Source organism: Trifolium pratense, linkage group LG4 (assembly GCF_020283565.1).
Source record: "Trifolium pratense cultivar HEN17-A07 linkage group LG4, ARS_RC_1.1, whole genome shotgun sequence".
Lineage (NCBI taxonomy): Eukaryota > Viridiplantae > Streptophyta > Magnoliopsida > Fabales > Fabaceae > Trifolium > Trifolium pratense.
Window position 1 is genome coordinate 17,856,412 of NC_060062.1, and position 25,531 is coordinate 17,881,942.

A 25,531-nucleotide genomic window follows, 5' to 3' on the forward strand; every position below is an offset into this window, starting at 1 on the left:
ATAAATTGTGTGAGTGTGTGTAGGAGAGGAGATTAGTTGTGTTCTTTGTTCTTGTGTGTGTAGTAACAGTAATAGTAAAGTTGGTAGCAGTGAGTCTTGTGTTGAAGCAATCTGTGTTCTTTCCGTGTGGTGAAGTGAATGAATGAATGAGTAAGAAAAAGCCACAACCAATTTGAACCCCAAACGACACACACATACACCGTTTTCAACGGTCATTTTTTTACCATCAAAGAGTGTGGTCAAAGCAAGGAACACCAAACATGGCCGAAACATCCTCATCAGACAACAACAACAATATTCCAATCGAAATTGTTAGCGACGAAGAAATGGCTTTCATAGAAGCAGCTTATGCTTCTATTTCTTCTTCTTCTTCTGTTTTGTCTCGTTCTCTTTCTTCTTGTTGTTCTTCTTCAACACCTTCTTCTTCTCCTCGTCTTTTTCATCAAAACAATGTTCTCTCCATTAATTCAATCACCCTTTTATCAAAACGAAAGCTTTCATCATCATGTGGTGCTGGTGATATTGAAGATACTCTTAAATTTGTTAATTCACAGAAAAAACCCAATCTTTCTGATTCCTTTCTCCGTCGTTTTAGAAAGAAACGTGCTTTGTCCGTCACTGATCTTACTTCCACGGTACCATTCTTTTTTTCATTCTTTTATTTCTTATATGATGATTGATTGATAGATCTAATGAGTTATTTCATTGAAAAAGATTAAATTGAGTTGAATGGAATATGTAAAATCACATTTTGTTATTTGCTGGTTTGATTCAATTTGGATGAAATTACTTTTTTTTTTTGGATTCAATGCCACTTTTTCTTTCTACCAATTTATTGTTTATTTTACTTACCATGTCATTCATTTGTAAACAATTGGGTGGATAATTTACTCTAATCATTTGTATATTATCCAAAAAAATTGTTACATTGTATTCTATTCCATTTGATTGAACCATGTTCTTGAGCTATGCTAGTCTATGAACATTCAATCTTCTTTTTTACATATAAAGCCCATTTGGATTTGACTTATTTTTTAGCTTATGCAAATAAATAAAATTTTGTGTTAATTCAGAAGTTTTCACCTACAAAATTGTATCTTTATAAGCTATTTTCTCATAAACTACCTTGAAAAACTTATAATAATACATAAAAGCTTATTTATTGCATAATCTCAAAAATAAGTCAATCCAAACGGGCTCATTTGCTCAAGGATTTTTTATTAACCCCTGATAAGTAGAATGAATTATTTGAAGATACAACGTTCTACTAGTGCTATTTTTTCTATTTGGTTGGGGAAAAAACTTCTCTTTCCTCCATTTTTCATTTCCGCATTTCCTTCGGAAATAGAGGAAAGAGAAGGAGCTAAGCCACTATTCACTGCTAGTCAATTTTAGTTCCCCTTATAAGAATGGGGGAATTTTGGGAAACCGGTCGTTTTCTGCCGTCTCCTTCATGTTCCTCATTTTGTAATGATCTCAGCCATTTATTCACCAATTAATATCATTGACTGCATGTGGTAGATCGAGATGAGTGGCTGTGATTGCACAAAACCATTCTGCACTGGAGAGGATTCTGAGAAGAGAAGATTTGCAATATGAAATCTTAGGGCAATACATAGTGTATAATGTTATGTTGAGTATTTTTTTTAATTTATTTTTTTGATAGATAAGTGAAGTCTTACTTGGTGTTAACCTATGTCACAGCCTGTGACATTCATGTAAAATAATTGGATTGTTATTATGCTTCCATTTTGTCGAAATAAGAGATCACAGCCAACTTAACTCTACTGATCAAATGTTATGATAGGAATGGTGCCCTAAACAAATGGAATTTACACTCACTCTTGGAGGGCGAAAGGTCAATCAATTTATGAAAGCTGGCATTGCTCGACATGCAAAACTTGAAGCAGAGGTACTACTCAATTCCCGATCACTTCAATTTCTTACTTTAGGTGTCTAACATGGTCACATGTGTAGCTGCAGTAAATAGTCTGATGAAGTGAAAGTTCTTAAGTGAAAGTTATTGCTTAGATAGTTTCAGTTCATTTTTTTCCGTTGTTCCCTTGATATGAGATTGTAAACTTATAATGATTATTTGAAGGCTTGTCTGTCCTATTTGGTCATGTTTTGTTTCATTTTAAGTTGTTGGACATATGAGTGGTAATAGTGCTGATATGCAGGTTATAAAACGGGTGGAAGTAAAGATCCAATCACAAGAAGATCGCTGGGCCCTGAAGTTTCTTAATTTTATAAGTGGCGTGAATCAATTATTGTTTGAAGGATTAACTCGGGAACTGCCGATGTAAGTTAATGATGTCTCATTAGTCAATCCTTAACTTCTCACAAGTTAAATACATTTGGATAACATAACACTAGAAATCAGGTTGTGGCATGTGTAGTTCTAATGTTGCATGAAAATAGAAAAATCTGTATAAGTTCTTATAGAAAATTTGTAGGTTCTTATTGATTTATCGTAAAAGTCTAATATTGTGTAGCGATTACGTTTTTGATGTTACTGAAGAGAATCGTAGAATTGACTGGCAACTTGCTGGTGGGTTGTGGGGCAGTTTTAGATCATGATGAACTATTCTTCTGATATCAGAATAGGCTTTGCAGAAGATATATGGATGGTGGGGGTGATTGACGAGGTTCGGATGCCATTAACCGAAAATGATCATAATCCAATACTAATTGACACAAAGACTCGTGCTCGAGATACACTTCCGGCTGAACCACAACGAAGAAACGGAAGGTATGCTTATTGTTTTTCCATCTATTCAATTCTGTCGATGTGGAATTGCATGCCAATGTGTTTGATTGAATCCTTACAGTGCTCTTCCTTTTGGCAGGCTTCAATTGATGTGTTACAAGTACATGTGGGACAATTTAGTTTCTGATAACTTTCCTTCTAAAAACTTTTTTACTTATTTTGGCTTAAACCCTCGAAGTATTCTATGTGAAGATCTCAAAGTGTTAAGTGCTGACTCTGGATTTTCTGCTTCGGTAAGTAAACGACTGTGTTTCTTCCTTCCTCTTTGCAGAAGATCTCAACGTTTATGTTTCCAGGAATTACGATAATTTAGTTGGTTGAGTGATGTTACATTACACAAAAATGGCGAACATTCATTGATAAATTAAGTATTTAACAAACTATCGAATTATCCGATTGAAGAAATGTAGAGTGCTGTTTGATTTTGATGTCTTTGGTTTAATATGGTGTTTCCACTTAAATGCATTCACCAAGGATTTAATTTTATCTATGATCAGGGTGGAAATTTTAGACTATCAAAATATTCTTCTGAAAATGTGTCAGTCGATTAATTAATTACTTTAGCATACCTTCTTAATATTTTTCTTTTTCATCATTTGAAAATGCAGACCCTTGATGATGTGGTGAGATATTACAGAAATACTTATATGATGTTGTCCCCGGCTAATGATCAGCTTTTGTTGAGGTAAGCTTGAATTTTCAGTGCAAAATTGAAAATTTTAGGTTTAAATTTGTTTTTTTGCTGCAAATATACCATTTTTTGCTTTTAGTCCCAGTAAAAAAAATGTTATTAGTCCTTGCAAATATATCATTTTTAACAAGTAACAGTTTGATTGCACTACATAGAGTCTTCTTTACAAACACTATTTTTGCATTAACATAAAGTTTGAATTTGTAAGGAAGACATTGTTTTGTTTGCTTCATGACAGATACGAGTATCAGAAAGATCATTCGCTGCTTTGCGAAGATAAATTTACGTATGATTCTGAGTGGCTAAAGAATCAAATTAGTTCTTGTCTTGAGTTTTGGCTTGGAGAGCGAGAAGCCGCCTATGTTCATGAGGAGGAGCGTTGGAAATGTCGATTCTGTCAATATGCCACCGTCTGTCCTGCATATACCGATAGTAAGGGAATGAATGCCGATACAAGCAATGATTCAAAAGCCAAAGAAGTCTAGATATCTAATGCTGAATCTGACGATGCTGTTAGCTTCCTCAATAACGGTTGAAAACAAGAAAAAGAATGATACTTCAACCGGGTTGTCAATAATAAAGGTTTTCCCCTGATGACACCTCGTGAAATTTCTCATTTCTTGTCCCGCCTTTATTCGGATCGGTGCAACCGCAGGCGATCTTGCTGATTATAACTTATAGGCCTATTAGGTTTACTGTAACCATTGTCTCATTCATTTATCCAATGAATTGTTGTTGTAGTAGCATGTCAATTATTTTTGTAACTACAAATAATACATTGTCATCATGTATAAAGTAAGTTTGTTTTGGATGATTAGTGTAAAATTTGTATTGATATTAATATATTATCAAAGGCACCAGCAAAGATGGATGTGGTATTTGAAGTGTGGCACTTTGAAGGAGAATATAATTCAAATACTTGGGTAAGTGTGGAGAAAATATATCACTTGAAAAAGTGCGACATCATAATCATAATTAGAACAATGCCTGCATAAAGACTTGAAGCATAAAGCACAACGCTCAGAGTGTGCGCCGCACAAGAAAGGAAAAAACAAGTAGAAAATCTTATGTTTGTACTCCGACCCTTACATATTACAATGTTCTGATCTCGATTACAATCAACTTTTAACTATTTTTATTATAAAAAAATTTTTGCCCAATTGTTAGTTCACAGACACAATTTTATTAAATTTATGGAGGTTGTTTTCATTCATATTTTTAGGCAAGATAATTCTCATTTATTTTTTTGTCAAATAGCCTAGTTGAACCTTTTTTAAGGTGAAGAACTGAATGTACTAGTATTCGAGCATCAGTTCATATGTATTACATGTTAATGTTCCTATGACCTGAGTTATACTTATATAACAAATATTATTTTTTTTGTTTTAAATAAACTTATAGAACATGATTAGCGTATAAATACTATCTACGAAAAAGCATTCTAAGATTTTCTTTATTAGTCATTTATTATAAAACATCCACTGAATGAGTAATGTAGCAACTTGAAAATAATAATCACATGAAGAAATAATAAAAAAAAAACCGCATCGTATCCATTATATACGGATAATTGAAATATCCATTTATTTTATCCGTGGATATCCATTAAACTATCTGTCTTATGCCCGTGGCGGATTTTATCCGCCGGTATGAATTTTTTTGCCATCCCTAATCCTAATTGAGATATCCCACATTTTTCTAAATTTCATTAAATATATTTCACCTATTCAATAGGTTGAATATATATTTTGTGTAAATTAGTTTTGTTCAACTTTAAACTGAAATAAATTGATGATTTCCAAAACAATCCTAACCAATTTAATTTATTTAATTACATGGTTAGTCTTTCTGCTACAAAATTAAAAGTGAAAGTGCTGTAGAGAAAGTATAGAAGGATTGCTTAAATTTTCTTAAATTATTTCGTATCACCTGTTAGCCAATAACAGTAAAGAATTTGAATATTGAATTGAAAACTATATCTAATGATTTTATTTAATCGTTTGCTAACATATAGACCTCATGCTTGTTCAAAAACATATAGACCTCATGATAAATACCAGGTTATGATACACCATAAATCATACTTGGCTTTCTAAACAGCTTAACATTATATACAATGTTTCCTCAGAAGAAAATGCTGGCTCCTACAAAAACTTTCGCCATTATCTTCTCTTGTTACTCCACTAACCTTTATGAATAAAACATGTGATCTTGTAGATATTTTAGAATGATGAGCAGCAAAATTAACTCAATAAAACTCAACTGTGCCAGACACATTGATGGGAGGATTTAAGTCTATCCGATTTGCTTTCCCCTCTGCAAACAACTGTGGTAACATGTTGGCATCCTTGGCTGAAACCCCTTGACTAGTCCACAAGGTAATATGGGGCCACGTATTTTTCGGAACTATCTTCTCTCCTTCCACTGAGCCAGGAAAAGCTTCGAACGCAGCCATTTTATCTGAGTAGAGCAGTGCCGTCAACTCCACTGGTGCCTTTTTATGTAGCCACAGACCATAATCAGCGACAGCTTTGATGCCATGACTTCTTTTATGGGCAAGAGTCAAGTGAGCTCGATTAAGATTCTCTAGATGCTTATCTTTAAGGAATTCGTCAATCTTCGGATTATTCTTGGCTAACTGAAAACATATTATTGCATTAGATACTGTTTCATAAATCCTAGGTATACATGGATACGAAAACCCATTTTGATAAACAAGTAGGGAAAAAAGGATGATTGAGGGAGCTGCAGACATGGAAAATCAAGGGTGAATGGACATGAACTGCCTATAGAGTTCTCTGTGTGGGTCAGTGGGTGTGCGTCATGTATAATTTCATGGCATCTTTCAAACAGAAGTACTGAACAGAGTAACAAAGCCCTATTGCCAAAAAATAGTAAAAAACAATACATATATGCTGAAAGGTAAGGCTAATTAATAACATCTTCCTAAACATAGAAGTGAAATAAATGTCTAATTAATATCTTCCTAAACAATACACTGCAGAACTCAACCAACTTTTACATAGCAAAACTGCTCACAGATGGTCAAGTCTCTCAAATAAAACGCTATTCTATGTCTTTTAGCGGCTTCACAAGCCTACAGACACAGAATAACGTTTTATTTGAGAACTTCTCTAGAACATATTACAAAAAAAATATTCTATATCCTTGTCTATGGGTAAAACGCGACCACTTCAACGGGTCATTAATAAAAGTGCATGTTTTGTAAAAAAAAAAAACGGAAAACGCAGGGAGAGGGATTCGAGCTTGTGACCAAGCGCTGAAAAAGACACATCTACTGTTGTTGAATAATAGTTGTAAACCTTTAAATATATACAGTACAAACATAATATTTCATTAATGTCCTTTCATTTATGTATGTATAATGTTTACCAAAGGAAATTTGCAATATGTTATCAATATTAACTTTCAAATTTAAGGAAAATCAAATGTAATATCTTATTCTCTAAATTTAAGGAAAATCAAATGTAATAGTCATGCGGCCCAACCAGTGGATCGGTGCCTTAACCGGGTCAATCACCGATCCGGGTTTTAAAACACCGCTTTTAACAACTTCTCAAATGTCTCCGTCACAAAAAACTAATCAATTTTAGCTAGGCAATAATAAGTTTTGCAACAACTATAATGAGTAAAGAGAACATAATGCAACTACAAGAGTAGAATTTTCCCTTACATTATTTAGGACACCTTGAATTTCTATTACTGGCAGACTGAGAGCAGCAAAAACAATGGTACCAAACGTCCTCTTTTCAGTATCTGGAGGCTTGTAATCTCCCTTAGCAATGTTTCTCAATTGTTCCGACACTTCCTTGACAGCTAACTCGAATGGAACCTGAAGATGTTTTGAGAGCAAAGAAAAGAAGTCAACAAAATTATTGAGGATTTTAAAAATAATCATTAGCATTACCCAGTCAAAACCAAACCTATGTCATCAAATTGTTAAATGAACATAATAATTGATAAAAGATGGAAAATAAAAACTATGGTGAAAACACAATGCTAGCTATATTAACCTGGACTGTATTAAGATAATCAGCATTTCCAAAAAGAATATCCCGTAATTGTTTCTCCCATTTCATCCATTCCTTTGCGTACGTACCCTTGGTAGATTCTAACCTATAACAATAATGGTCAATTTAAGATTGTCAACTTCTTAGTTTTCACCAAGACAAAGAGGCTAAATTAGACAAGCCAGTTTACATGTGATTGTCATCCATACAGCAGATATTATATGTCACTCATACAACAATTATGGATATTGTGACCACCACCGGATGGAAATATTCGACTGGATTGTAGCACAGTGCTTTGGGGGAATTGTGGGTAAGCTATACTTTAGAGCCTTGGAGATTTGGAGTTTGGATGTTCTCATAATCGACAGAGGAAATCTCAACACTTCACAATTCAAAACAAGACTTGACCAATAATCGACAGAGGATATAACTAACTGAAATTTGAAACAGTTGTCAGAACTCGTTTGAAATTTCTTAAGTACTGGTGGGTGATCTGCAGCTAGGTTCCAGCAAATTGACTATCAGTTTTATTTGGTGACATTTTGCTGTCTTCAAGTTCTAACTGTATGTTCAAGACTCTCTTTCGTTATCAGTAAAGCGTGGAGTAAATGGTGTGACATCATATGCCTTATATGTACATATTACTATTAGAGATAGGGATAGAGATGAAAAATTCACAAATCCTATTGCTGCAGTTGTAGTTATATTATAACAGTCAAAAGTTCACTGCACACTGAACAGTATATAAAATACGAAAGCAAAAATTATAGCTAAACAATGTTCACCTTACGCAAATGAAATTTCATAAACTGACCTTCCATGTCTTTTAGTGTGAAGCTTATATAGATTGATTCCTTCCTCCAAAATGCACTGCACTGCCTCGGGAAGGGGATTCCTGCATAGTGGAAAAAGTGCAATGGAATAAGTAATCTTATCCCAGAAGTTAACTCAAGAGATGAGGATTGTCCAAACTTTATAAGGATTGTCCAAATTTTATAAGGATAAAATTTGGAAATTTTGGAGCTGGGAGTGATAAATTCCATTGGATACTTTTGGTCAATGTAAACAATACTACTAAATACTAAATATACATAGATACAATGTGAATACTACCAAGATGCTTCATTAAATATTAAACGATATTAGAAAGAAAAAAAGAAAAGAAATCACTGACGCTGGCGATGACATGAAATGATGAAAGTACCTATCGGATTTCAATAATGGGATCTTCACAAGTGACCCAAAACGGTCAATTAATTCACCCTCAAAATCTTTGCGGCTCTGAAAATCATCGGAAAAGCTAGTTTAGAAAATAATAAAATATAAACAAAAACGAAGCAGCAAAAAACGAAGCATAATACCTTGCCATCATAAAGGTGATAGAACATTAGCAGCACATAGCCTGCATTTGGAGATGCCTTGTCAAGATTTCCCTTCAAAATTTTGAAGTTCAAATGAATTTAGTGAAATGCAATAAGTGTGTAAATATTGGGGATCATAATTCACGAAAACAAAGCATATATACTGGATGATTGACTCGTTGAAGCACACGAAACATGAAGACAGCTAAAGCATCAAGGGAAAATGGATTTGAATCAGTTCCTGCACAGTAAAACACAGAGGAATACTCTTAGATGATAATAAATGAAGCTATAATTAAGATATGTTCTCGTTGAAAAAAATTAGCATGCCACAGCTGTCACTTCTTATTGTAAACCAAGCCAATTCTTTCTTCACGTTTCTATGCAAAATAAATAGAGTAAATTACAATCCCCTCCCTTGAAAGAAACTTGAATTACACCATCCTCCCCTCATATGTTAAAATATACACTTTAGCATAATAAATATTTTTGTGATAACAATTAACTTTAGCTCACTATTTTATGTCAATTATGTCAATATAAAATTCAATTTAAAATATTATTTTTAATCGGCTTTGGTAATTTATCCAAGATTTTTATTTTGTATAGCTTCATAATTTATGACAAATTGACAGCGTTTAAAACTATATGTTAACAACACGAATGAAAAATAATGAAGAGATATGAATTACAAGTTTGATTATATTAAAATGGAGTATTTAATAAAGGAAAAATATAGGTTTTAATATAAGACGGGAGGGGGATGAAATTCAAGCTTCTCTCAAAGAAGGCAAGTGTAATTTTCTCTAATAAGTTTTGCATAAGAGGGGAGGTGAGTGTATATTTTAACATAAGAGGGGAGAGTAGTGTGATTTAAGCATCTCTAAAAGCAGGAGAGTGTAATTTCTAAAGCATATCAAGCAAAAAGTGAAAAGAATCTCAGATTCTTGAAAATTGGTTTTTATGTTGTGAAGAGAAAAAATCCTTAGACTGTAAGACAATAACATCAACCGTAGATATAACACAAACAATCTCAGGATTGGTAACAAGGATATAACCTTCAGATTCAGGCACAACTGGGACAGCAGATGCCCTGGTTCTGTGACACATGTCTTCTATCTGCATATGTAACAAGTGTTTTTTAATGTATAACAATTTTATTAAGTAGAAGAAACAAAGATAACAAAGACAAGAGTGATTCTACAGTAGATTAATAAACCAAATAGAAAAAAGCAAGTGATTCCTCCTTAAATTAAAGTATAATTTAAGTTTCATAAATACTAGCTGTTAGTCAGGCAGAGCCACATGCTGGATATAGAATATTTTGAGGGAATATTGTAGAAAAAAGAGGAATGCAGAATGCTGCTGGGGTTGAAAACAGGCCCTAGTGAGTTTTTCTGTTAATAGTTAGTTTGCAGCTTATAAATAGAGAGCCTCTTTCATACAGTGAGTGGAGAAATCCTTGTATTGACTAGAGATTTAACTAGTATAGAAACTAGAAAGGAGTGTTTCTTTGGCATATCCCTTGCTTACTGGGTTACCATTGTTCTATCCTACTGTTTTTTCCTTTGACAATAAAATAAATATTTCGAAATAACTCTTCTTTTCTCTCTCTCTTTTTCCTGTTTTATCAGTCAGTATCTTTGTTAGCATCTAATTATTTCTAAACAAACATTCCTAATAACACCATAAGCCCTAACAGTATCTTTGGATGGTACAATACAATCTCCCTTTCACCAATTATATTTTTTCCACTCTACTATGCACCAGGTGCGCACTCACAGTAAAACTAATCTATTCATACTTGACACTTAAAATGAATTGGCAATTCCTTCTACAGCCAGTGCATCACATACTTAGTTGCTGATGAGGTTACGCGGCTTGAAACCACAGTTGTACTCTTATGTATAGTACAAAACCCAACTTTTCCCCAGTGGTGTGTTCTACCACCTTTTTTGGGGGATAATCTTGTGATTCCCTATTATTTTGGCCTCAAAAGCCCATTACGGTTTAGTAACCATCTCAGTTGGCAAATTTCAGTGGAAGGCCCTTTTGTTTTGAGCTTCACAGAAAATGCTCCAGATTTTACCGTGTTCAGGACAAAACCTGATGTTTTTGGGCAAGGGTATTCCAGCAAACCCCATTAGTTAACCTTCTGTTGTTTGATCAGCTGTGTACTACTCTGTGAGCATATCATAGGTTTGTGTCATGTTCTCCTGCTGTTGTTGACATCTTATTTGATTTTTAATTACATAACTGTAATTTCTTTCCTTTTTTCTGCTGCAGTACATCATTCTCCCCCCCCTCATCTGTGAGTTTTGACTACAAAATATGATTATTAAGGACAGACGTGTATAATTTTAAAATTCTTTAGTGTAAAGTTTTATCTTTGGCATAGCGGTTTCTTCCTTTTTTGGGAGAGACCCTCCACACTACAATATCAGGTTGACTACTATACTTCCTATTGTTTTTGTTCCTAGTTTTACAGAAAAGCTTTCCATCTCAATCTACTATCCTAGATATGAGAGGAATGCATAATATTATCTAGTATAAGATTTTGATTATTTGAAAGAAAACAAATCCAAATCAGTGAAATACTTTTTAGGACAAAAATTACCTACTGTGTGCTATATAAACTGTTCGATCATTTCAACTCATAAAAAAACAGTTACTTTTCTCAATAGATTTAATAAAGCAATTAAATAATACTCCCTCTAGCTCTAGCCTTGTATGTAAGCAAAAAAAAAAAAAAAAAAAAAAAAGCACACCCTTTAAGAAAGTGTATTGAATGATGAGAAAAAACTACTTCATTTCCACTTTTACCCTTATCTTTTGTTTTTAATTAAAAATTGGGTAATTAATTTACTGCACACACTTCAGCTTATTATTTGAGACTTGGAATATTGATAATAAATGTGGTAGACTTTTGCTTATATTTGAGACTTTCAATTTTTCTATTTTGTTGCTTATATTTAAGACTTGAGGGAGTATATCTTTTTCTATTTTTTGTTGTTTTTCTATTAACCCTAATTCAAGTTTTACAGTGTTCTACTATTTTTATCAACAAGGGAACGGATGAAAATAGTAAACCAGACGCTAGAAATAAATTACCCCCCCTCCTTTATTGATCTTTTTTTTTTGTGTTAAAACAGTTTTATTCATCTAAAATATAATAACTTCTAATAAAAGTTATTATAGATTATATTATTTTATTTTTTTGATAGTATTTAATATATAATCTTATTTAACAGTGAAAAATTTATAATTTAAAATGAATAAGGAAATATATATATATATATATATATATATATATATATATATATATATATATATATATATATATATATATATATATATATATAATTGAAAACTAAGAGGGGAAAATAAAGACGAAAACGGATAGGGATCGAAGAAATAAGTTCCACAGGCCATAAAAAAATTATATAGAGCACTGACCTGTCTCCAAACTTCTTCATTTGGGGCATTCTTGTCAGCAAGCATTATAGACTTCGGTTTCTTTTTGCGCTCTTCAGCGACTTTCTGCCAATATTTTCCTTTCGATATTCCACATAACGCATTAGTTATTCATAAACATATATATATATTCATTCAAGAATATCGGAATTATGAAACCCAATTTAAGGTTTCCCTGCTTAATAAACACCACCATATAATTCCAGCAATCTATACAACTTCCATAAATAAGAATGGAGAATGGGATGCATAATATTTGTGTTCCTCATTTTAGGGAACCTTTTCAATTGAAGATATTCCGTTTTTCATTATGTTGGGAGAAATTTTACCTTTAATTAGATCACCCATGAGACTATGACCGGGTCGATCATCTCCTAGTAGTCCTCCCTGTGCATTTAGCAATTCTTTGCAAATGGCAGACTTTGCACAACCTGGTATTCCTGGAAGCAGGAAAAAACCCTTGAACGTGAGTTTTAGATACAAAAAAAAAAAGCTAAACAAAATATCAAAAGAGGAAAATGCTCAGTCTCATAACAACAACACCAGATGGTGACCAATTGAAGTATAATTACACAATTGAAGTCTCTTGGTTATCAAGAAAATTTGAAGATGGTGACCAAGCAACTATAAATGTTGAGAATGTCAACAAGAATAGTAAAAGAATTACCGGGAAAGAATACAATCATCCCTTCATCTTTTGGAACTGTGTCTCTGACTGAGATATTAGGCCCTGATGGTGTTATATCCCGCTCTGATACAAGATCACCTTCTTCATCCTGGCCGCCCTCAACAATGGCCAAGAAATCTTCGGTCCTAACTAAATTACCAGCAGAACCTACTAGAGATTGGTTCTGTGGACTACGTTTTGCAAACTGTTCAAGGAAAGGTTCAGCTTCACCAAGATATATTGATGATGAAAGTTGCCTTTTTCCACACTTTCTTGTTATATACAGAGCCCTGAAAGCAGAGTAAAGAACTTAACCAGCTGCATCAACCACAGTAGGAAAAAGATAAAAAGGACGGTGCTAGAGAGAAAGAACAACGACTCTAAGCAGAACCAAATTATAGTTGGTGGCATCCAGAACAATGATTCAATAACTATACCATTCATCAAGCATTTTGGTAAGTTCTCTTTGCTTTCCAGGAGAGGTTCCCCATTTTTTCATTTGTCTGTGATATTGAAATAAAAACAAGAAAAAAGAAAATTAGTTTGCATACAACCTTGGCTGACGCCATGTGTGCGTGCGCAAGAAATGCAGCTTACCTCAAGTAATATGCCTTGTAAGCACCTGTACCTTCTTTAAACAGAATTGGCAATCCATTTCGAATGAGAAAGGTTCGCAGCTGCGAAAACCAACCAAAATAAGATGACATAGTTAATAAATGGCCTATATCAAATATTTGACATAGTTAATAAATGAAGAGTCATTCTTAGTAACAACAGAGAAATAAGATGACATATTAAAACTTAATTTAAAGCAATATAAAACTTCACATTTGGTCCTCGAAACTGTAAAGATCAGGAAATTTAGTTCTCTAAATTTTTTAAATGTCAAAATCATCCCTTAAATTGAAAATCATTATTCAATCTAGTCTCTCCGTCATGAAAACCATCACTCTCTGAACTATCATCTGTGTTGGAATCTATACCAAAGGATGATGACGTCTCTTTAACTCTTGTTTGCAATCTAACCCCACTGCAAATCCTACTGACGAAGTTCAAGCTTTGTGACTAAACTTGACCAACTGAATGACGATATAAGGGGTTATTTGCCATTTCGTATATTTAGGAAACTAAATTGTCAGATCAAAATTGTGATTTACTAGAAACAAAAGGCTTGGAAAAAGTGATTCAAAATCAGGGCAGGCAGATACGTGTTAAAAAACAAGGAAGATGCCTCTAGAAAGATCAGAGACACTTGATATTAATGCAGTTGAAACCATAGTGCAAAATCCTACTTTATTATAACATAATACATAATATAAAGTGTAATAAATATTTTTGAATGGGTAGTATGAAAACTTTTCTTATGCGGATGGATAATCTCATTATCAAAAAAAGTCACCTCGTGTGAAGTTGTCAACCCTAAAAACTTCGCCAATACATAAACTTACGAGAAACATATTATAAAATAGACATAGAGCAACTCTCAAGATATGACTCTGATCCAGCCCACTGAACAATTTTCTTTATTAGGGACTACAGCCAAATCGTAAAGTATCCTGAAAATGCCAACTCCCAGTGCCAAGTATAATACCTAGATATGTCTTTATGCTACAAATGTTTTATAGCAAATCTATCATCACTTGTAACTCAACAAATTCTTTAAGACCCTTCTTGTGAAACATTTTTCAGGCAGATAATTTGAGCATTAACACATGGTTTCACCAACAGTTCCTACATAACACTACACACGTATTAGCACTGCTTTAGTTTCTCTCTGAGTCGCCCACCGAAGTCATCATATTTTAACAACGCATTTTCTTAGGGTGTTGAGAGTCTCACATTGGATGAGAGATGGCCTGAAGATATGTCTATAAGTGGCAGCAATCCTCACATTAAAGCTAAATTTGTAGGGTTGAGTGAGTCTCAACCCAAATTCTAAGATGGTATCAAAGCCTCCTCCAAGATTTGTCTGGTCACTTGCTATCAGGTTTCTGCTATCGGGCCACACAACATTATATTCACACACCAAGCCCAATAGTCTTGGGCGTGAAGGAGCGTGTTAAGAGTCTCGCATTGGATGAGAAATGGCCTGAAGATGTGTTTATGAGTGAGGGAAATCCTCACCTTACAAGTCAGTTTTGTAGGGTTGAGTTAGGCCCAACCCAATTTCTGATATGGGACTCTTAACATAGAGATTTCAAACATGGATGTATACCTTATACGTAAGAAACTTCAATTTGACCATTAAATTTGCATCTTCGTCAGCAAAATCATCTTTTTCAGTACCGGTGCTACCACTTTCATTTATACTGTTCTTAGAAATTCCAGCGACTTTCTCTTTGTCTGCCTTGAATAAATTGATATCAACAAAAAATCCTGGAAACACATTAATGTACCAGAAATTGTATAAATCAATAAAATTAATGAGCAGCATTTATATGTTTTCATACATATATAAACATTTACATTGTATTTTATTTCACAAGATTCCACTACAGTAATAGTTGAGTGACATAAAATACTCCATGTCCCCAAAATTCCTCAGAATTTAAGTTTGAACCAAAAATGTTAAGTGTTCTTGCAAATCAAGCATTCAAAGATACTGAATGCTATTAATTTATGAAAATTATCGATAGGATTAATAACTCAAATTCCCACTTTTCTATTGGAGCTTCGAAGAGCAAATTATTTGGGCTTTGTTTGTGAGTTTGCAGGGGAAGGGAGGGTTTTGGATAAAAGGAAGGAACAAGTGGAAAAAAATGGAGGACTGTGGGAGGGGAGAGCTTTGGGGGATTTGTTTTTTTCATAATACAAAATCCTCCTAATTTGGAGGAATTCAAAAATTGCATTGGAGGAGGTTTTTGGAGGGTTATATGAATTCTTCAAATGGTTTTTAGAGGGTTTATATGAATTCTTCAAATTTAATCTAAGTTATAACATTTTCAAAATTAAAAAAATATTAATATATTAATCAAAAGCATTTGTTTATCATCTATTACTAATATATTAAAATCGATTACCACAAAAGTTACTAATTTATCCTTATTACTTTTAACCACGTTGCAAGTTTTATATCCTTCATTGTAATTTCACCAAAAAAACATATAAAAATAAATAAATATAGAAAGATGGTATGCTTAAAAATAGGAAAGAGAAAAAACAATAAAAAAATTATAGAAAGTTTAATCAATAGAAAAAATTATAGAAAAAATAATAAGAAACCGCATTAAAATAGGAATATAGAAATAAAATAAAAACAATACTCTATATAAAAAAAGAAACATAAACAATATTTTTCATGCAAAAAAGAAAAGAAACAAACATTTTTTATTTTATTTTTTATAAATGAAACATAAACAATATTACTACAAAGTTTACTTATAACCAATAATAATAATATAATAGAGTTAATTAGTATCAAACTTACTAAATTACCCTAAATATTTCTAATAAAATTTCTAATTTTTGATTAAAAATATGCACGGGACCATTATTTGTCACCGAAACATAAAAAATTGAATAAATAAGTTTAGAAGAAATATGAACTTGTCCCCTCCCCTCCCCTCCAATCACTCCAGTATCAAGCTATATGGACTCGTCCCACTAAATTTTACACATGTTCAAAGTCATCCTTCCTTTATCCCTTCTCCACAAAAGGGGGAAATTACAAAAGATAAAACAATGCCGCCAGCTTAGCATCAATTAACAAAACAAGTGTCTATCAAGAAAATGAACTACTACATACTCATGAAAGACTACATGTAGATAACAATATATCTAAGCATCTAGAAAAAAACCAGCAACACTAGCTCACAGTTTTCAGACAAAGGAACTGGATATTATATAAAAGCAAGCAAAATATAATATTTACCTCGATAAAGTGGCCATAATCCTGGTTGTTTCCTGAAAGAGACAAACACTTGGTAACTTAGAATGGTATCAAAGAAATGTATGATGCAAAATAATGAAAAGGTTCTAAAATATTTATTTAGAAAATTAACCGAGAAAATGAGATTGAAAGTAAACCTCATCTCATTTTGGTATCTCCGAAAAGCAGAATCACTGTGCACATGAATGACCATTTTATAGAAAAGGTTGTTTTTTGATATGGCATCAACTTTGTGGAAGTTATGATAACATTTGAATGCAGCAGGGAGGCGTTTTTCCCTCATCAACCGAATTATTTCCTGATTCAAAACCAAATCAAAGCTATGACTATGAACTGGACAGAAGACAGTAAAGCATTTAGTCGAAAGAAATGCAATCTAAATTGCAAGGAAAATTTAATTTAAATGTTAGTGTTTCTTGAGAATTGGGAGACCTTTTGAATCATTTGTTGAGGAAAACAATAATAACTGGAAGCTATCAATTAAAATCAAGAAAAGACTATCAGTATAATATTTCATATTATAGAGAAATAATTCATCAGAAAGGAAGACATGAAATGTGTAATTTGGCAATATAATAAAATTCAGGACATATTACAAACTTATACATGAACAGAATTTAGTACAGAAAATATGGTCAAATTAAAAAATTTCCATTTGTAAGGTTAACAATATGATAGTCTAGACTGACCTGCAACTTTTTAGTTGAATGGTCTGTCGGATGAGCTTGTAAAAACTTTGGAAGAACAGATTTGTCCGCATTTCTTGAATGAACATCAGAAGCATCGGTACCAGACCAATCTGAGTAATCAGGACAAAATGAGCTACCAACACTCTCAAGAAGCGCTTTCACTTGCTGCAGAAAGCATACCAAATCACAATATTAAATTACTTTAAATTCATCTGGATTCAGATCCACCCAATTTTGTTCCCTAAATGATCAATCCATTGTTGTGGAGAAACAGAACAGACACAACACCCTGGAACAAAGAAGCGGGCAACCCAAACTTCCTGCTAGATAGGATTCTACTGTTGTCTCTGTCACAGTCTCTCCTAGATTGGCATGATGGCAATATAAGCTTAAATTGAGAGGGTCCATATCCACATCAAGAATTGCAATATCACAACTCTGAATCATAGTAATACAGTTTACCCAGTACCTGTTTTTCATCAGATCTATTGGCAGCACAAATTTCCCTAAGACTTGGACCGAAATCGAGGGTAGCTGAAATAGAAAAGAAAAATTGAAATTATTTAAAATCGCAATATGTACAGTGGGGGGGACTATTTTGGCGTGTCAGGAGGAGGCTATTTTGTTTGCAATTATAATTATAATCTGATTTTCAGGAACCTTGGACTAAACAATGGTTTAAAGATCCCAAGGATGGGCATACGTAAGAAAACACATAAACTAAGAAAATGAATAAGTTGATAAATAAATAATCAAAAATAAATAGTAACAAACATCATGGCATCAACTAAGAAAATCAGAGTAGCTAGCAGCCTACTACCACATAATATTTTGAGAATCAATAAGCATACCTCCATCAGCAGGTGGAGGGGGAAATTCCTTCAAAATTTTCTCCATATGGTTTGAACTCTCATGGCTCACAAGACGAGCTACAAGACCCTCTAAAATTTCACCTTGGGCTTTCACATGGTCTTTTGAAGCTGCAGTTATAAAAATTTATGTAAAAATGCAGTGAATTTCACAAAAAGCACATGCAAAGATAATTGAGTGGATAAATGAAACGAGCGATAGACGAAAATGAAACGTTGAAATATGAAACTAACATTAAGTGTGGGATAAAACTGAAACTAGAAGAAATCAACAACTACAAACTACTTAATTTTGAAACATCCATTTGGACCGGCTTAGGCTTAGGTTGGAAGTTTTTTATTTTAGGGGAGGGGGCTTGGCTTGATCATGTTTGAGTTCGTTCTAATCATATATCGGGTTAAAATTTAAAATTCTCTATTCTACAATTGTCTACCTGATGACCGATTCAACCTGTTCAGAAACTTTTAACACTAATTTTTAATTATTGGAATATCAAACTTTGTCTTACTATTTTTCCTTTTTCTTTTCCTGTTGGAGAACAAGTGTCTTCTTTTTTTCCCAAACTCAGTCCAGGAAATTCACAAACTCCATTGTCCCAACATACAGAACCTTTCCAATAGCTACAGTATCAAGAGGCTCAAATTAATTACACAACATAGATCGATTGATGGTGATAGTAAGCCATTGTTTGTTCATGTTTTGAATTTTTCCTCAAATGAAAGGACACAATAAATTTGTAACAAATACTTCATAAGTTTCTTGTTTATTATGCAGCAACAGGAAACCCATAAACCAATGCATCGAGTGGAATTGATATAGTCCATAAAGATTCTTCTTTATAACATAGTATAAACTACCAAATATTAAATAGAATACCTGAGCTTGTAATCTATGAATTCATACTCTTAAACAGTCACAAGACACAAATCAGGACATTAGTACCGATGTTGATGGGGAAGCATTGAAGATGAAGTTGGTGAATATCTCGTCAAAGTTGGTGAGAAAAGCTTCGATTTTTTTTTTAAAGAGGCATTGAGAACTGAGAAATTACTTCGTGAGTAGAGGAGAGAAAGGCTTCGCCGGCTACCAGTTCGCGGGTTTAAAGCAGAGTGACGTGGACCAATGAATGGACAAGTGTATAAAAGAGTGTGTTTGAGAGGTTGTCCATAGCATTCCTCTTAAAGAGATATATAAATAAAATATAAAACAAAATATTTGATAGAAAATAAAGCTACATTGGGTCAAGTTGATCACATTTCAATTTTCCCAAGCTAATACCAGACCCAACCTAGATCCATTTCTTTTCCTATCCATCAGAATCAACTACTCAAACCAAGTCCATTTCACTTCGGTTAAAGTTATGTTGATCAGGTTCATGAGAAGGCTTACTAAACGATTTGAAGGTAGGCGTAAAATTACAAACAATAACATAAACTCATCATATCCCTTCATTTATTTTAAAGGTTTTCATAACATATTCTTATATTCATCATTTTTTATCATCCTATGGGTGCTCAAGCAGATTTTTATCAATACTCACTGAAGACATACATGGTCAAGTGCATGTGCCGCCTAATAGAGACTTAAATCATGGATTGGGCCTTGACTTTGGCCCAAGCCTAAAATGTGGAAAGGAATGAAAGAATGATGAGGTGGCAAAGAATGCATGAGGAGTGCATGTGCTGCATCAGGAATTGGTTATATATATAGTGCTTAATAGAAAGAGAATATTCATTCACGTATTTGGTTAGTTTTTTGTGGATCGCTTTCATAGTGATTTGGGGAGCACTATGTGCTTTTGGGATTGGTAGTTCCACTACCAATTTGTTACTTGTTTTCATTACTCATTCTACTGTAATTTGAACCCTTTTCAATACAATTGCAAGTTTGCTTTATAATCCTGTTATCATTATCACTGTTTCATTCTTAAATTCATACACATACCTATCACCTCCTCACTCCCCCTAGATAAATAAATAAATAATAATAATAATAACAATAATAATAATAATAAAATTTTTCCTCCTCTATTTTCACTTAAAAAAAAACATTTTCTATCAAATACCACTTCTTCATATATGTGGAGCATGAGACACAATGTCAAGTTAAATAAATAGTGCTAACTTAACATTCATACCTGGTACAGATACGTCCGCAATTTCATCAAGAGCCCTGCATACAGAAGTTGCAGTACCTTCCTCACATAAGGCATCATACGCAGCAAAGAAGGAAGAGGCTGATTTCCTACATTTACATAAAGGTTCTCAATGAAAAAGTTTTACTATTATATTATATATATTACTATATACAAAGAAAAGCTGATCTCGCAGACCAGAAATCTCTAAGAACTCAATAAATAGAATACCACCCATCAGATTTCAATCACATAATTACACATTTCATAAACAAAAGGTATTCAGTGCTTCTAAATCTAATACAACACTAATTAATTTCAGTATATCAAATTCTTTGAATAAAGCTGATTTAAAAGAAATAATATCATACTTGAGTCATTTATAAAAGTTGAATATTAAAGAACGTCTATTTAAATACTAAATGTTCACCTTGTTGAGAACAACCACACGTGATTTGTTGGTAATCGCCATTTTCTGCAAAAAGAGATTATCTCAGGGGTTGAATAGAACTTTGGCTTTCCATTGCCCAATTCAGTAACTGCTGTAACCACCACTGCATCACACAATTCCAAAAACATATTTAAGTCTATTTTATACATAAAATTTGGGCTAATTTTGTTGACACAGTAAAATTCATCCTTTTGTAGATAACAATATGAATTCCACTTTCCAATTTGTGAATTTGGAATGTGTTTTTCAAATGAATCTAAAAACACTACTATTCAAAATAACATGAATTTACCATAGTCTTCATGAGGACGCTGTCCATGGTCTCCAAGAACAGCAGTTACTAATTCCATTGATATGCACATATGGTTTCTCTGAAAGAGAAGATAATAGTAAAGTTCATTTCTTCAGCTTGAACACAACTAATAATAAATTAAATGAAGGTAGTAATAGAATACTACAATATATCAATTTATAGTTATACAGTGAATTCAATTTAACAGCCACATGAACTGGAAAGTGTGTTGGGAACTGGGAAGGGGAGAAAGACTTCTGTCAAAATGATCATAAACCATGTATTGAAAAGCTATCATATTATTCATAAGCTAATCATTTACACACTTTAATCATCAACCCTGCAGGTGGTCGGAGAACACAACCCAAAGAAATAAATGTCGGAGAAATTTCAGCAGATAGACATTAGTAATTAATAGCAAAAATTCAAAACAAATAATTCATATTGTAATTTTAAATGATTCTCCTCAATCCAACCTCTACAACTGAACCAGGAAATGTATCCTGAATTCTTCCGATAGGTGTCTTATTAGTATTTTTGGTTTACAATGGAGCTGAGGATCGAACCGACGACCTCTAGCATACTACCCAAATCCCTCACCACTGGACCAAACCTAGTGGCTTAGGTGTCTTATTAGTAATAGTAATAGTAATAGTAATAGTATAGTTGAAATTGCCAGACATTTATACGCCTGCATTTAATTTCTAATTTCCAACATTTATTTCATGCTCTCAGTAATAGTATAGTTGAAATTGCCAAACATGTTTGCAGCTAAAACGGATCCTATATTTTGAGATGCATTTGCTAACACTACTACAGAATCCTATGGTGCTATTAAATTTCATCCATTCTTGATTCCTTCTTTATAAATTCACCTCAAGAAAATTATTAAATTCAGCCTGCTTTTTTAAAGCTTCAGTTCCCCAAGCCTCGCAAAACATTCGCCCAAGAACAAATACACCAACAGCAGTATATCTGCATAGAGAGAAAAACAAGCATAATCAACAAAAAAAGAAGTTACATAAAGTGGAATAATGAAGTAAATGCATTCAGAAATGGATCACTACAACAATCATATTCCTAGGAAAAAAAAAATCATTCTGATAATTTCATCCTATTTGCCATTTGCTCATGACCATCAATCACAACAAAGGAGAGAAAACATTAAGTGCAAGGTAAATAGAAAGAGTGGACGTAAAAAAAGACGTAATGTCTAGTGAGCATACATATTTCCAAAACTGTTTTTTGCATAAGCTCCACCCTCATGACCGGCATACATAAAAAGAGAGCCAGAGTGTTTAAGTGAAACCTGCACACACAAGTCAATAAAATCAAGTCCACCACTGAAACAATCCAATCAAAGTTCGTCCAACTAGTATGCAGTTAACCGCAACAACAACAAAAAAAACTAAAGTTACAAAATTGTATGCAAGTACAACACTACAACTACCATACCTCTAATGTAGCCAAACCTTTTGATACCAACTCAATCATCCTTGACCTTGTCTGCAGCAACATAAAATACTGATAAGTAAAAGCTTCAAAACTAAAAACACATAGGTAAATGCAGGAAGTAGAAAATGATCTTATTATCAAGAAGAATGCAATCCTCAGTGAAAAATCTTACAAAGCAAATTCAGACACAAACAAGTAAAAACATTTTACTCCAATATGGTTTCTAAGAAGTTAGGATCCTGAATAACAATAGACCATGCGGTTGTTGGGATCGTTCTCTTAGAGTCTACACTTGAAAACTCTGATTCCTTCATTCATGAGAGAACTTCCGGTGCTAGCAAATGTGCAAAGGATTTGGAGGGATAATTTAGCTAACATCCTTGATAACAAAAAGAAATCCTTTCAACATGTAGCAACAACAATTCGGATTAAAGGTGTGTCCAGTGTCTGACACATATAGTTGTATTCGATTACTTTCATTTTCAAAAATTATCAATGTTTATGTGTGAGTGTCAGTGTCATGTCTAGTGTTTGTGCTTCATAGCTTTCATGAGATAATAATGCTCCACTCTATAATTGTTAATTCCGTCCTACTATCACTGTGCCGTAGTTAGTTAGTCATAACTGTTATGGTAGATAGTTAAACTTCAGTTAGTTGACTGTACCTGAAACTGGGTTAATTAACCGATGTCGAACTCTATAAATACTTGTAGTACTATGTTAAATATGGACCCTTAATTAGGATAACAATAATAATGGGCCTCGTTAGTTAGTATTAGTAGGCAGTTGTTATAGAAAATAATTGTCATATGAAGCTACAGTTAGATTAGAATAGGCAGTTTATATAGAAAATAATTGTAATATAGATGTGTTTTGCCTATAAATAGGAGTGATTGAGAAAAAAGGGTATTTGGGATTTGACTGGAAAGGGACCATTTTGGCATTGGGAGGTACAGACCCTCGAAGCTCTGTGATATCAAAGTGATTTTCCTTATTTTGTTCTATATCAGTTGGTTTCTATCATAATAGAAACTTTGAATGCCAGAGCAAATCATAATCGTTTGTCTCCATTTTCCCTCAAACTCTCTCCAATATCAACTTCATACACCTCCCATTATCCTAAACTCCTACAGTACATAAGCTTCCATAAAAATTGTCTCTGATTGTCTAATCTAATATAATATAATTGTCAAAAGTGTTGTCAATCGCTGATTGTTAAAATGCGCTACCATAGCCTCTATTTAACAACATTTAGTACTAAATAGCATATCGCATAACCATAAAAGTTTGTCTAAATTAACAACCATGGTTCACATATTTACATGACGAATTTCAACAATATAACATCCAATCACAAAATCAAAACATAAAAAACTAAGACATGAATCATATACCTCTTGATCAGACTTTTCATTTTCAAATTTGGGGTAAAAAGACGCCCTGATTCGCGCATGAGCATAAGTGGAATTATCCACAGTAAAATTCTCCAACAGATTACTGCGAAATGAGTTACTCAAACTAGCACTACCATTACCCTTCTGAGTTGAACTTGAAGCCACCTCAACACCACCAACACCTGGCGTGCTTTCAAGTTCAGTTACAGTTGCTCCTCCACTAACAGTTCCATAAGATTTCGGTTTCCAAATTGCCGTTGAAGTAACCTTATTACCATGGTGAACCACGGTAGATTCACCAATATGAATTCCAGAAAGTTTGTTAGTAACGGTTTCCGCATCTCCAATAGCCGATACTTGCGGTTCAGTTTTAGGTTTCTCTTTCCATCTCTGTTCTCCGCGGTAACCTCCACTTCGCTGCAAAACAAAGAAACAAATTCCAAATTCACAAAATTGAACATTATCACCGATCATCGGAAAAACGGTTATCGTAAACGGAATATCAAATTTCAACTCCAACAATAATCATTCAAAATCGAATAATGAACGATAATAGAATTGACGAATAAAAAACGGAATAGAAATTGAAAGGAAGGGGGAAGAGTGTACCTGATTGCGAGGCATTGATAGTGAGAGTGAGGAAGATTGAGAGAATGGAAGGAAAAAGAAGGTTCTAGATTTGAAGGAAGAAGAAGAAGAAGAAGAAGAAGAAGGTGGGAGAATGTGGGAGAGATTGGAGAGTAGTAGAAGTCTTTGCGGTGCCGACATTCAAGGGGTGACTGACGATTATTATAAATAGAACAGAACACGGCGCTTTTGCACTCGACTGATATCAGGGACGAGGTAGGATCCATTTCCATTTCCTATTCCAACTCATCAGGGACTACTAAGGTGTGTTCATTTATGAGATTAAAATTATAATTTTAACAATATTATTTTAAGGAATATTAAAATAAATTCTATTAGATATATTAAATTAAAAAGATGAGTTAAAAATAATGTGAGAGTGATGTGCCAAAAAATAAATAAATAAATAATGTGAGAGTGAAGAGTGATGAATGGTTACTTCTTGTTTTACGGGTAAGATTTTCATCCTTTAATATGGAATAAAAAATGAAAAAATTACGCGTAAATTGTATTTTCAAAAATAAAAAGTTTCTAGCCATAAGTTATGAAAATTTGTAACAAACAGGCAATGAAAGATTCTCAAAGTCACGCATTCCTTGAAATAAATTATACAACAAACACCCTCTTTGGGTCACAATACCAAATATAATTATTTTTATTCCATATTTGCCTTAATTATGTGTTAAAAATTATCAAAAGATTATTGAAAGGACAAAATTCTAGATTTCTCATT

General features: G+C 33.3%; 2 protein-coding genes across 2 annotated transcripts; one reads left to right on the plus strand and one right to left on the minus strand.

The window, feature by feature from the left end:
- On the plus strand, positions 1-4,336 carry LOC123919997 (exonuclease V, chloroplastic-like). Its single transcript, XM_045972065.1, has 7 exons — positions 1-635; positions 1,808-1,912; positions 2,181-2,302; positions 2,603-2,752; positions 2,850-3,003; positions 3,379-3,455; positions 3,700-4,336. The coding sequence occupies exons 1-7, from the start codon at positions 261-263 to the stop codon at positions 3,944-3,946; spliced, it is 1,230 nt and encodes a 409-aa protein (XP_045828021.1). The 5' UTR covers positions 1-260; the 3' UTR covers positions 3,947-4,336.
- A 1,086-nt stretch (positions 4,337-5,422) lies between these two features.
- LOC123919998 (tRNA ligase 1) lies at positions 5,423-25,083 on the minus strand. Its single transcript, XM_045972066.1, has 27 exons — positions 24,781-25,083; positions 24,172-24,588; positions 22,778-22,828; positions 22,549-22,631; positions 22,198-22,297; positions 21,323-21,401; positions 21,010-21,133; positions 20,583-20,689; positions 18,427-18,555; positions 18,045-18,109; positions 17,576-17,740; positions 17,024-17,184; positions 16,869-16,900; positions 15,213-15,373; positions 13,595-13,674; positions 13,435-13,500; positions 12,998-13,287; positions 12,660-12,770; positions 12,313-12,410; positions 9,915-9,975; positions 9,021-9,097; positions 8,857-8,928; positions 8,700-8,776; positions 8,310-8,390; positions 7,496-7,598; positions 7,156-7,314; positions 5,423-6,099 (listed from the first exon to the last, which is right to left on the minus strand). Exons 1-27 carry the CDS (start codon positions 24,937-24,939, stop codon positions 5,710-5,712), a joined length of 3,498 nt encoding a protein of 1,165 aa, XP_045828022.1. The 5' UTR covers positions 24,940-25,083; the 3' UTR covers positions 5,423-5,709.
- Positions 25,084-25,531: the final 448 nt, after the last annotated feature.